General features: G+C 61.8%; 1 protein-coding gene across 7 annotated transcripts in view; it reads left to right on the plus strand.

Annotated features, from left to right (window-relative positions):
* Positions 1-11,338, plus strand: part of GTF2IRD1 (GTF2I repeat domain containing 1) — a 112,628-nt gene that overhangs the window by 24,158 nt on the left and 77,132 nt on the right. For 6 of the 7 annotated variants that reach the window (XM_046666601.1, XM_046666598.1, XM_046666602.1 and 3 more), the window contains exons 2-3: positions 7,924-8,052; positions 10,411-10,552. In XM_046666601.1, the coding sequence (XP_046522557.1) occupies positions 7,930-8,052; positions 10,411-10,552 (265 nt within the window). In that variant the 5' untranslated portion in view covers positions 7,924-7,929. Of the gene's footprint in view, positions 1-1,116; positions 1,264-7,923; positions 8,053-10,410; positions 10,553-11,338 lie in introns of those variants that run through there. The other variant, XM_046666599.1, reaches the window with a different exon arrangement.

Raw genomic sequence — 11,338 nt, forward strand, 5'->3', positions numbered from 1 at the left:
AGGCCCCTGGGAGGAGGGCTGGAGCAGGACCCTCTGAAGTGCAGGCCCAGGCTCTGGGGACGAGGGTAGGACAGAACATGGGGTGTTGCCTGCTGGACAGTCCAAACCTGACTGCCGTCTGTGTTGAAAGCGCTTTGTCAGTCTGCACCAGCTCGCCTCCCAGCCTCACCCAGAACCCCACGCCACATCGTGCCCACTCGTGCCTCAGTGTCTTTGTCCAACTGCCCTTGCCCAGAGTGCCCCCCGCCAGTCGCCTTCCTTGTGTCTCTGATCCTTCCCAGCGTGCCTAGACAGTCCCTGCCCTCGGGCGCTTTTCCAGCCCCAGTTCTCTGTGCCAGGCTGGTACTGGGGGCACACAGGAGCTGGTGGTCTCGGGGGGCCCAGATACCTCTGCATCCTGGTGGAGGGAGAATTGCAGGGGAGGAGGGAACAAGGAGCTGCGGGTTCCCAGCCAAGAGCAGCGGCCAGCCTGGAGGGTCAGGCCAGGAGGCACCAACGTGCCTGACATGGCTGGAGGGGGCAGGCCGCGGGAGGGGTGTCTCTTATGAGGGGCCGGGAGCTGCTGAGGCCCAGAGGCCAGAGGATGGCGTGTCCGGGGCCTGTGGGCTGCTGTTGGCGGCACCGAGGGAGGGCAGTGAGACCAGGAGCAAGGGTGGGTCGGCTCCCGGTGTGGCAGTGACTCCAGACAGGACAGTGCTCCCCCCGGGGGCAAGGCTTGTGTCCTGATGGTCTATGTGCTGGTGCTGCCGGGCCGGGGCCGCATGGCCTGCCTGCCGCGCGCCCTCTCCCTGAGGGTCTTCCTGAGTCAGTGGACTGTGCTGGGTGGGCCGAGGGAGGACTTGTAACACACGTGTGTGCACCTGTGCGTGTGTGTGTGTCTGGGTTGCCAGGGCTCACACTCACCTCTGGGTCAGAGAGGTGCTTGTCGGGTACACCCTCCCTGGCTTCCTTTCCCCCTTGCCCATTCTGGCAAGGGCCAGAGCGTCCTCTCTCATCTTAAGATTGACCCTCTAGAGTGGACACTCCATGAGTACAACCAAATACCTCCCTTTACTCATGGAGTGAAAGTGGTGTACCTCCAAGCCAAGCTTCTTCTCTCTGCCTCTCTCCACAGAAATGACAGTATTGTCCTACTTGAGCTCCCAGAGAACTCCTCTTCACCCTTCAAAACCCATCTGAACAGTCATCACCTCAGGGGCACCTTGTTTGGAGACTTCTACTCCCCTGAAGCTAAATAAGCAGAAACTGTTTCAGTATAATGAGGTAGCCCCCGCTCCCTGCATCAGGCTCTGCCTGGGCAAACTTCTCCACTTGTCCTCCTTTCACACTCCTGTAATTTTTTGTGGACAGGGACGAGCTCTAGGAGGGTGGGCAGGGCTCTCTGATTAATTTCTGAGTCTGCCCAGCCCCGGGGCAGGCTCCCTGGAGGTCCTGAGTGAACGGGGTCAAGGGGGCCAGGGCAGCATCACTCCAGCCCCGGGGCCTCCCCACAGGTAGCCAGGCAGGCCCCCAGCTGAGCTGCTGCAGGCTGAGCTCACTGCTCAGGACGACGGCCCAGCAGGTGGCCAGGGGAGGTGTGCTCCCTGTTCTGTCCCAGTGTGGCCCAGCTATGTAGCTGCTGAGCACCCGATGTAGCCCTCGGGGTCCAACAGGTGTGTGCGGAAGGGGGTGTGGCCCCCAACACCTGTGCCGCCGCTACAGAGGGCCCAGCTTGCGCTCTTGGGCCCGGGGAAGACCCGGCTGGGGGCTCGCCACCCACTAGATACACTGTTTGTAGGAGGGCTGGCGGGGCTCTTTTCTTGGTTCCACCCCAAGCTGATGGGGGCCAGGCCTGCCGCCCTCACTCTGCCGGGCTGCTCTTGTTCTGTGTGTGGCACGCGGTCTCCTTTCTTCTCATCACTGTGCTCTCAGGCACACACTTGCACACACTCCCCACCACACACACACTCACCCACACTCCTGCCTCTTTAAGCTCGTACCTCTTGAGCTCTGGGGTGGCTGGAGGGCCAGCGTCTCAGCCGGGCCACCACCCTGGGTAGGAAGGCCTCTGCCAGAGGTGGCCCTGGGCTCGGGTCAGGCCCAGGAAGGGGAAACGACCCCCTGGGTCTCCTCACCCCGGGCAGGGACGCAGAGCGCAGCGTGGGCTCCCCTCTCACTCCCAGCGGCCCCGTCTGATGAGCAATCAGTGGACGTTCCCGAGGGAGATGGGCTGAAGGCAGTGTTTGGGGTGGAAGGGACCTGAGTTAGTCGACGTGATCAGGGCTGAGGCCCTGGCTGTGCCACTTCCTGGCTCTGGGGCCTTTGGTCAGGGTGCTCGAGCCGCGAAGTCCTTCTCTGTAAGATGAGGGTGCTTGTGAGAATTAACTGGTGATCGGGCCTCATCACTCCCTCCCTCCCTCCCTTCCCTGTGCCCAGCCCGTCAGAGAGGCTGGTGGCCGGCCCGCTTCCTGGGCACTTGCTGTTTTGGCTCTGGGCCCCTTTGGGTGTCGTCTGTGTAGCTCCGAGTCCCTGGGCTCGTGGTGTGGAGGACGGGCACATGGCTCCCTCCATCAGATGCTCAAGCCCTGCCCTGGCTCCTCTCTGTGCCTCCAGCCAGGAGCTGACTAGCCCCACAGGTCTCAGCAGCCACCAGCTGGCCTGTCACCACTCCTGGGCTCCACCAGCAGTCCCATTCCTCTGAATTAGGAGTCCAGCCCCGAGGACGAGGAAAACGAGAACGGACCATGTGTGTCAGACGTCCCGACTCGTCCTGGCTTTGTCACTCGCTTTGTCGGTCACAAGAATGTCCTGCCCCTTGGTCTTGGATTCTTCACCCTTCAAATGGGAGCAGTCCCCTCTGTCCTGCCCCCTCTGTAGTTGGAGGTCGTGGATGTCAGAGTGTGCGTAAACGGGATGGGAGCCTCCCATGGGAGGCCGGGGCCCGCTCAAGGGGGCCCTGGCGGGCAGCTGTGGCCCGTGGGCCTGAGGGTGGCTCCTCAGCCTGGGAGAGGAAGGAGGAGAGCGGGCGGTGGAGCAGGGCGGGGGCGGGGGGGTTGAGCCCTTGGATGAAGGGAGCATCCAGGATGGTGGCTGGGGCAACGGGGTCTTCAGTGGGCTGAGCCAGGAGGTTTGTGTGCAGCCCTGACTTTGCCTGCACACCCTTCCCCCACCTCCCACCCTATGAACCCCAGTCATCTCTCCACACGTCGCTGGGGAGCTGGGGTACCTGCCAGGGCCAGCACCTGTCTGCCAGGCATCCAGGCTGTGGGCAGGAGAAAGGACAGGCGCAAGGACACGCCCCTTCACCTCCCAGCTGGCCGCGTGCAGGGAGTCTGGGATTGGAAACCCCAGCGGGAGTGCTCTCTGTTCGCCCTCGCCCTGAGCCCAGGCCCGGCTGGGGCAGGCTTTGTGGGCCTGACTCCGTGCTGCCTCCCCTACAGGCAGGTCTGTCTCAGGTTGGGACAGCACTGACCGACGTGGACACAAGTACTTGCCTCATCTTTGGCTCGGGGACTGGGCTGGCCTCCAGCTCTCGGTGGCCAACAAAGCTGCCACCATCTGAGCAAGGAATCCCCAGCAAGGGAGGGGGCGGGTGGCGGGCAGGAAAAGCCATGCTGCTCAGAGTGTGTCAGGATGTCGGAGCTGGAAAGGTCCCCAGAGAGCGTCCAGGCCATACCTGGCCATACGTGAGAGTCCCCTGGGTCCGCCGCGGGCCTGTCACCTCAGGGCTCTGGGGGTGTGGCCCCAGAGGCTGGGAGTTGCCCGGGCAGGTGTTGGCAGCATCTGTGCTACCTGCCCGCCTCCCTCGCAGATGGGCAGGCTGAGGCTGGAAAGCTGAGTGGCGGGGCAGGTGTCGCACAGCGGTGTTGCCACAGACCGGGGAACACCCGGTTCTTGTTCATGAAACAAGACCACCCATCTGGCCCACACATGACCTTCAGACTCATCCGGAGAGTGGCTTCCTCCCCTCCTTGAGATCTCACCGGATAAAGTGGCCTGCCTCCTCCTTTGGGAGGCCCCTTCTCTTTGTCACCTCCGCTGAGGAGCCCCAAGTCCGTCTCACCTTAATGGTGAGGTTGATTTCTTTGGACCTGAAGGCAGGACCTAACGCCTGTCACTTCATCTTCCTTGTTGGTGTCTGCCTCTTCAGTGGCTGGGAGGAGCGTTTGGGCTCCTGGTCCTGTTGGTCCCTGTGTTGTGGGGTGACCAACTGTCCTGGTTTGCCTGGGACTGAGGGGTCTCCCAGGACAGGGGACTTTCTGTGCTAAACCCAGCAAAGTCCCAGGCAAACAGGGCAGCTTGGTCACCCTGCCTGTGCGTCAGCTGTGGATTCGATCAGCTCATCTTTCTGTTTGCCGTGTCCTTACGAGTCTGAGGAGCGTAGTCCTCCTGCTGCGTGTCGGACAGGAAAGGACCAGGCCTGGGGACAGACAGATGGACAGACCTCGCTTCCACTACCTGCTGGCAGGGGGCCAGTGCAGAGGGCAGAGGGCAGGGGCCCGGGTCACAGGGCCCGCAGTGCGGAGGGGAGCTGCTTTCCAGTCTGCATCCAGGGCGGAGCCTGGAAGCTTCTAAGCAGGAGAGCGATGTGAGATTCATGCGGCTGCTGTTTGCGGAGGGACCACGGGGCAAGAGAAGGGTGGTGGGGATGGTGGCCTGGACGGGGAGGCGGCCCTGGTGGTAGCGAGAAGTGGACAGATTTGGGTGCATCCTGGAGCCAGCAGGCCTCTGTCCAGATTGTTGGAGAGGTGAGGGAGCCGGGAATCCAGGGTGAGGCCTCGGTTTCAGCCGGAGCACCCGAGCGGATGACCGGAGAGGAGCAGATCTGAGCAGGAGGGCCATGTTCTGTTCAAGATCCTTGTTAGACACTGAAGAGAGTGGAGATGCATCTCAGGAGAGGGGATGGGAGAGAGAAATCAAGAGGTTCTCACACATATTTCAGATGATGTTTAAAGCCGAGAGATTGCCTAGCAGTGAGGAGGGAGTCGGGCGGGGAAGAGGAGAGGGCCCACAACCGAGCCATGGGCCCTCCAGCATTTGGTGGTCAGTGCCAGGATGGGGAGTGGCCAGGAGGTGGGAGGAAAGCCAGGTGTGTGGCGCCCTCGCAGCCTTGGGAGAGTGAGGGGGGAGAGGGTATTCACAGCCTGCCTGCCTTCCTGTCAGCCCTCGCAGGCCTTGTCCACCCAGGACCCCAGGGACAGCTGGAAGTCCCCTGTCACTGAGTACCTCCTGGCCACTTGTGCCCTAGGCCAGGAGCCAGCTGCCCGTCACCTGTGGCTAATGGTTCTAATGGCTCCGTTCTCCCCATCCCCTCCCCCAGGAACCCCCCTCCTGCTCATTCTCGGGCGCTTGCCTCCTGTGGGCTGCCTGCCACACTCGTGTCCTCTTCTCTGCAGGTTGCTGGTTTCATCGGGTGATTTTCTCCCCTTGCTCAGTTCCAGTTTAGAACTAGCCCCACTTTGCAACTGAGAAAACTCGGGCTTGAGGTAGTTGGCCCAACGTGGTCCTGGCAGACCTGGGCCTGGCCCTCACTGTGGGCGTGGCCCCAGGCTCCTGGCTCCTGCCCCTCTGTCCACTGCAGCAGTTCCAGCCATGTGGCACCCGGCCCTCTCTCAGTGCCCGGGTGATTGTGGGAGGGTCTGCTCTCTCCTTTCTCCTCCGCCCTCCTCCCCAAGGGCACCCCCCTGCCCACGGCTGGGCCTCCTTGGGCTCTGGCTCAGGACAGAGGGTCCTAGGGGCCCAGATGGCTGGGGCAGGGAGTCAGGGGATGGCCCACAGCCCGGTCCCCCTTCTCCTCCTCCCTCCCCGAGTCCCTGGTTCCTTCCTAAATGGATTAGGACCCTTACCGGAAAGAGCCGGCAGCCGTCTGGGGCAGCCCAGAGGCCGGGCTGGAGTGCTGTCTGGTGCCTCCTGCTTCGCCCTGATTCAATTTGAGCTTCAGCAGCTGGGAGGCTGGCAGCCCGAGGCCTTTCTGGGAATGGCTCAAGGGACTGACGGGCAGGGGGTGGCTGGGGGGCATGGCAGTCCTTCAAGAGCCTTCAGAGCTGGCAAACCTCTCGGCTGGTCACACAGCAGACCCTCGAGTGGGCTTCATGCCACAGAAGGCCCCTGGCTACCTCTTGGTCCTTCAGCACGTCCCAGCCGAGGCCTGTCACACCTCAGCTTCCCTTAGGAATGTGGATTTCAAAATGGTACAAATTGCAACCTGGGAGAAGAAATACATTTTATCAACGTTTAGAAGTGAACCCAAGAGTGTATTTTGGCCCACTGGGACAGAATGGAGGCCCGAGCCTGCTTGGTGCCTCGGGTTCCCCCGCATGTGGCCATAACCGAAGTCAGACACTCCTCACCTGGTTATGTGTGACGTGTCACCGATCGCACGACCCACTAAAGGGCCACCTCTGTGGTTTTGACCACAGTGCCCTCGCCCCTTACGCACCTCGGGCCCTGAGCTGGGCCTGCGGTGCAGCAGCGACAGGCTGGCCAGTCCCTGCCCTCACAGGGCTTGCGCTCCAGGGGCAGCTGGCGTGGTGGAGGACCAGGCCCAGCTGTCCTTGCCCAGCACCCCCTTGCACCCCAGGGGTGCGTACACCCCCAGATGCGGGCACACTCCTCCCTGCCTGTCTGCAGGAAGCAGTGACGACCACATTCATGGGCCCCCGACACCGGCAGCCCTGTCCCTGCTTGCCCCCAGAACTGGCTGCCGGCACTGCGTGCCATGCACAGAGCACCAGGGGGCTGAGCTCAGAGAGGGAAACCGAGGTCCCTGCCTGTGCCCTCTGCCCTCTCCTCTGCCTGGATTGCTGAGGGAGCAGCTGCCTCAGAGGAAGGTGTTGGTGCCAGGGCAGCCTGTGGAGGGCCCCTGGGCCTGATTCCTTGGGTCAGGAAGGGAGGCACAGAGTGGAACAGGAACTGGGGCCTGAGCTTTGTGTCTAGTGGGGGCCCGGGCCGGGCTGGGTGGTGTGGGGCGGCAGGCCTGGGGGAGCCCCAGCGAAGGGAGGATGCAGCTCTGTCCTCCAGGAGCCCCGAGCTGAGGGCAGGGTCCTGCCCTGGGGAAAGCCTGGTCTGAGATGAAGTAGCCTCTGCCCTGCGGTATCCGTCTACACCTCTGAGGCTGAGTCCCGACAGCCAGCAAGTAGACTGAGCAGAGGCCTCGGGTAGTTGCCTTGCCCGCGGGAGCAGGTGGCTGGATACACAGCTGCGATGGAGGGGCTCAGGGATGTGGGGAGGCCAGCGGGGGCGGGGAGGGGGCCGGAGGGGCAGCAGTCAGGGCGCCTTCCCAGCAGAGGCGACAATTCAAGGCTGAGGGAGCAGTCAGGAGAGGACGAAGTGGCCTGGAAGGACACTCAGGTCAGGGAGGAGGAAACCAGTGATGCCTAGGGAGCCAGGAAGGATGTTGGTTCGTTTAGAGATGGTGGTGCTTAGACTCCCCAGAGCGTGGGGTGTGAGGGGAAGTTGGGACAAGGGACAGGAGCCCAGACCAGGAACCTTGAATACCAAGCTGAGGAGTCCAGAGCTCATGTGAACAGCAGGGAGCCAGGGAGGGTGTGGGAGCAAGGGAGAGCTGTGGCTGGAGCTGCGTGCAGGGAGAGAGTTGGCGGTTGGGGCCTGCCGGGCAGACAGGTCATGGTCCTGGACTCGGCTCTGCGGGTGCAGACTTGTAAGGACGTACCGTGGGGCACACCCCTCAGTTATCCTGCCTCTGTGCCCACGCCTGTACGGGCCGTGTGCGAGCTGTGGCGTGTCCAGGCCTGTCGCAGCTCTAAGTCCATCGTGCACGTGAGACCCTTGGGCAGAGGGGGCGCCAGCTCTTGTTTCATCCCACCTGGGCAGCAGAGGCAGGTCCGGGGGCCGGGCGGGTGGGGGTGGGTGGCCGCCATGTGTGCCTTGCCCGGCGGAGCACACCCACCTCCACCTCCTCCCTCCCTCCCTCCCTCCATACAGGCGACCATGGCCTTGCTGGGGAAGCGCTGCGACATCCCCGCTAACGGCTGCGGGCCCGACCGCTGGAACTCCACCTTCACCCGCAAGGACGAGATCATCACCAGCCTCGTGTCTGCCTTAGACTCCATGGTGAGTGCCCCGCTGGCCCTCGTGACCAGACATCGGGCGCAGTTCCCACCCTGCCACTTAGGGGAGCCTTGCTGACCTGAGCCTCACAAGTCCTGGAGGGTCATGTGGGCGGGGATTCATGAGAGAGCTGGAACCCCTGATGCTAAAACAAGAGCTGTCACTTCATCTCGGGGCTGGGAGGGAGACCTGGGGCCTCGAGAATTGCTCCTCTGGCACCACTGCTGCCATGCCTCCCCTGTAGCAGTTTATCCCACATGAGGAAGTAACAATGTCCGTTTCCTCCAGCCTTTTCCTGTGGGGAAGGTCTGCAATGGAGGGTAGGCTGGTGTTAAAAAAAGCCTGTCCAGTGTTGGCTGTCCCCTGCATTTCGGGATGGTGAAGCTGAAGTTCAGAGAGGGAAGTACCTTGCCTGAAGTCACACAGCAGGACTGGTTTTTAAAGTGGGCTCCCAGGTACAAAGTCTGCAGTTCCCCAAGGATCGAGGGCCTCCTTTCAGCCCTTTCTGCTGTCGGTGGCTCAAGGGTGGCTTAGGGGGTGTTTGGGCCGGAGCTGGGGGGCTCCCCTGGGGAGGCCGACTGGATGCAACCCGTCTGCTGTGCAGAGTGGCCTTCACGAAGAGGCGAGCCTGGGAGCTCAGGCCTGCCCTGCAGCAGTGCCACCCTGGTGGCAGTGGAGGTACAGCTGATGTAGTCGGTGGTGGCCAACACCACAGCCATGAGCCGCACGTGGCGATTGACATTTAAGTTGTAATTAGTTAAAATTAAATAAAATAAACAATTCGCTTGCTCAGGCGCATTCACTCATCGAGCGCTCGGTGGCTACAGTATTGGGCGGTGCAGAAATGGAACATTTCCCTCGTTGCAGAACGTTCTGTTGGACAACGCTGGTCTGGAGGGCGTTTCAGAGGCTCCTTGGAGGAGCCGTGACCCTCAGCTCTCCGGGTGGCATGAACAAGACGGGCTCCCCAGCCCTGGGGCCCATTGTGCGTTTCCTGAGGGACCCTCATGGGTGACAATGGCCCTTGCTCGGCGGTGACTTAATGGTGGTGTCCTTCAGGGCTCGGGGCCAGGATCCTCGGGGTCTGCGGGGGGGTGGGTGCTGCCCATTCATCGCCCCTCCCCCATCTCAGACCCTCTTCCAGGGTCTCCTCATGGCCCCCCGTCTCTGAGCCTTCCCTGCTGTAGCCTCAGCTGCTTCAGCTGAGCAGTGACCACTGGGCCAAGGACCTCCTCCAGCTCTGATGGCTGTTCCTTTGTGGGAAACATCTGAATCTGTTGGTCTGATTTATTTATCAGGGTTCACAGTGTTGCCTCTGGGAAAGGCAGCCACAGGTTTTTGTTTTAATCTTAGCAGGAGATGAACCACCCCACACACACACCATAGGAGATCTCAGGGAACAGGCCTGCTAGTCCTATGACGTCCCAGGTTCCCCACAAGAGTGACTCTGGGCTGGAGCTGGCGCAAGAGGCATGATCATGGCCCAGAGAGTTTGAGGAACCTGCCCTAGTTCACACAGCAACAGAACCATTAGAGTGAGACTTTCTGACCGTCAGCAGAGTGCTATCTAACTCAGATAAAAACCAGATTTGTCGGGTTCCGACTGCGAGCTGCGAGCTTTGCGGGCAGGGTTTTCCTGGTGAGGTGGGTCAGGGCCTGAGATCCTGGTGGTCTTGGTCACAGGGCCCCCTGTATTAGGGCTTCCTGTGCAGTGGGCCTGCCAGCCTCAACTCTGGGGCTGCCAAAGTCAGCTCTTTGCCTGTGTGCCTGCACGGGAGGTCCTGGGTTAGACATTCCATCGTGCCAACCAGTCCTCATTGAACCCCCACAGCCAAGCCCATTGAAACCCTGAGAACTGGGCCGCTGGTCCCCATCTACAGATTTGGAAACTGAGGCCCACAGAGGGGTGGGCCTTGTCCCAGTCCCAAGCAGGAAGTAGCTGATAGGGTATTGAAGCCTGGATCTGTCTGAGCCTTGTTTTTCCTGGGGCCCATCCCACCCCCTCCTCATCTGGGACTTCGAGAGCCCAGGACAGCATTGTCCCTGGGGCTGGGGTCAGGCCAGAGGCAGGAAGCCCCCCTTGGAGCAAGGAGGACCTGGGAGGAGGGGCGCAGAGGCTACATGCCTTTGTCCCCCTCCAGGCCTCGTGAGCTTAGCTTCTCCCCGCCCTTGGCCGATCTGGGGTCGTTCTTTCATTCCCACTGCAGATTCTAAGACCGAGAACGCTGGCGGGGTGACGTCTCCCGGGAGCTGCTGGTGGGGTCTCAGGCAGCTGGGAGCTCACGTCCCACCACCAGAGCTGGCACTGGAGGTGCCCGAGTTGGGGGCCTTCCCTGGCTCACATGCCCTGCTCCCCCGCAGTGCTCGGCGCTGTCCAAGCTGAACGCAGAGGTGGCCTGTGTGGCTGTGCACGATGAGAGCGCTTTCGTGGTGGGCACCGAGAAGGGGAGGCTGTTCCTGAACGCGCGGAAGGAGTTGCAGTCGGACTTCCTCAGGTTCTGCCGTGAGTACCCTGGGCTCGGAGGGCTGGGGCCCGTGGGAGCTCCCGGGCCCTGGAGGGACACAGGCGTGGCCCTCAGGGGATGCACTGGACCAGGCAGGGGTTGCAAGCTTCCTGACATGGCATCATCGGGGCAGCCCTGGTTTCTGCTCTGGCTGCCTGAACCCCAGGATGGGTCCGCCCCAGCCCCTCCATCTGCTCATTGATAGAGGGGACACTGAGGCCCAGTGTTGTTGCCTGGTTCCTGTGCGTCCTTAACACGGCAACTGAGTGTACTTGTTCAGCTAATGCTCATTGAGCGCCTGCTGTATGCGACTCCCTTTCCAATGCTAACACGTTTATCCTGACGGCAACCTGTGAGGTTGGCACTGTCACTGTCATGGTCACATAATTTTGGAGTCGCCTCCTGGTGGCTCCTGGGGACAAAGTGACTGAGCACACGCTAGCATGTAGGAAATGCTCGATGAGCTCTAGCGGTTAGGGATGTTACGATGCATCATGCTGCGGGCCGGCCACCTGCTGTGTGCTGTGCACTGTTCCCAGCAGGCTCAGGAGACGGTAACCGCCGGTTTACAAATGAGAAACCGAGGCACACGGAGCATAGCCGCTTCCCCAGGGGCACACAGCCAACACGTGGAGGCAGGCTCCAGGCTGGGTCTCTGGTTCTGAAAGCTATGCTGTTTCTGTTGCACCCCTTCAAAATCGGGGAGATGCACCACGGCCACCCTTGGGAGCCCTGCCAGGGGTCCTGGTTGCTCTCCAAGAGACAAGCACTCAAGCTGTGAGCTG

Source organism: Equus quagga, chromosome 7, assembly GCF_021613505.1.
Source record: "Equus quagga isolate Etosha38 chromosome 7, UCLA_HA_Equagga_1.0, whole genome shotgun sequence".
NCBI classification, from domain to species: domain Eukaryota; kingdom Metazoa; phylum Chordata; class Mammalia; order Perissodactyla; family Equidae; genus Equus; species Equus quagga.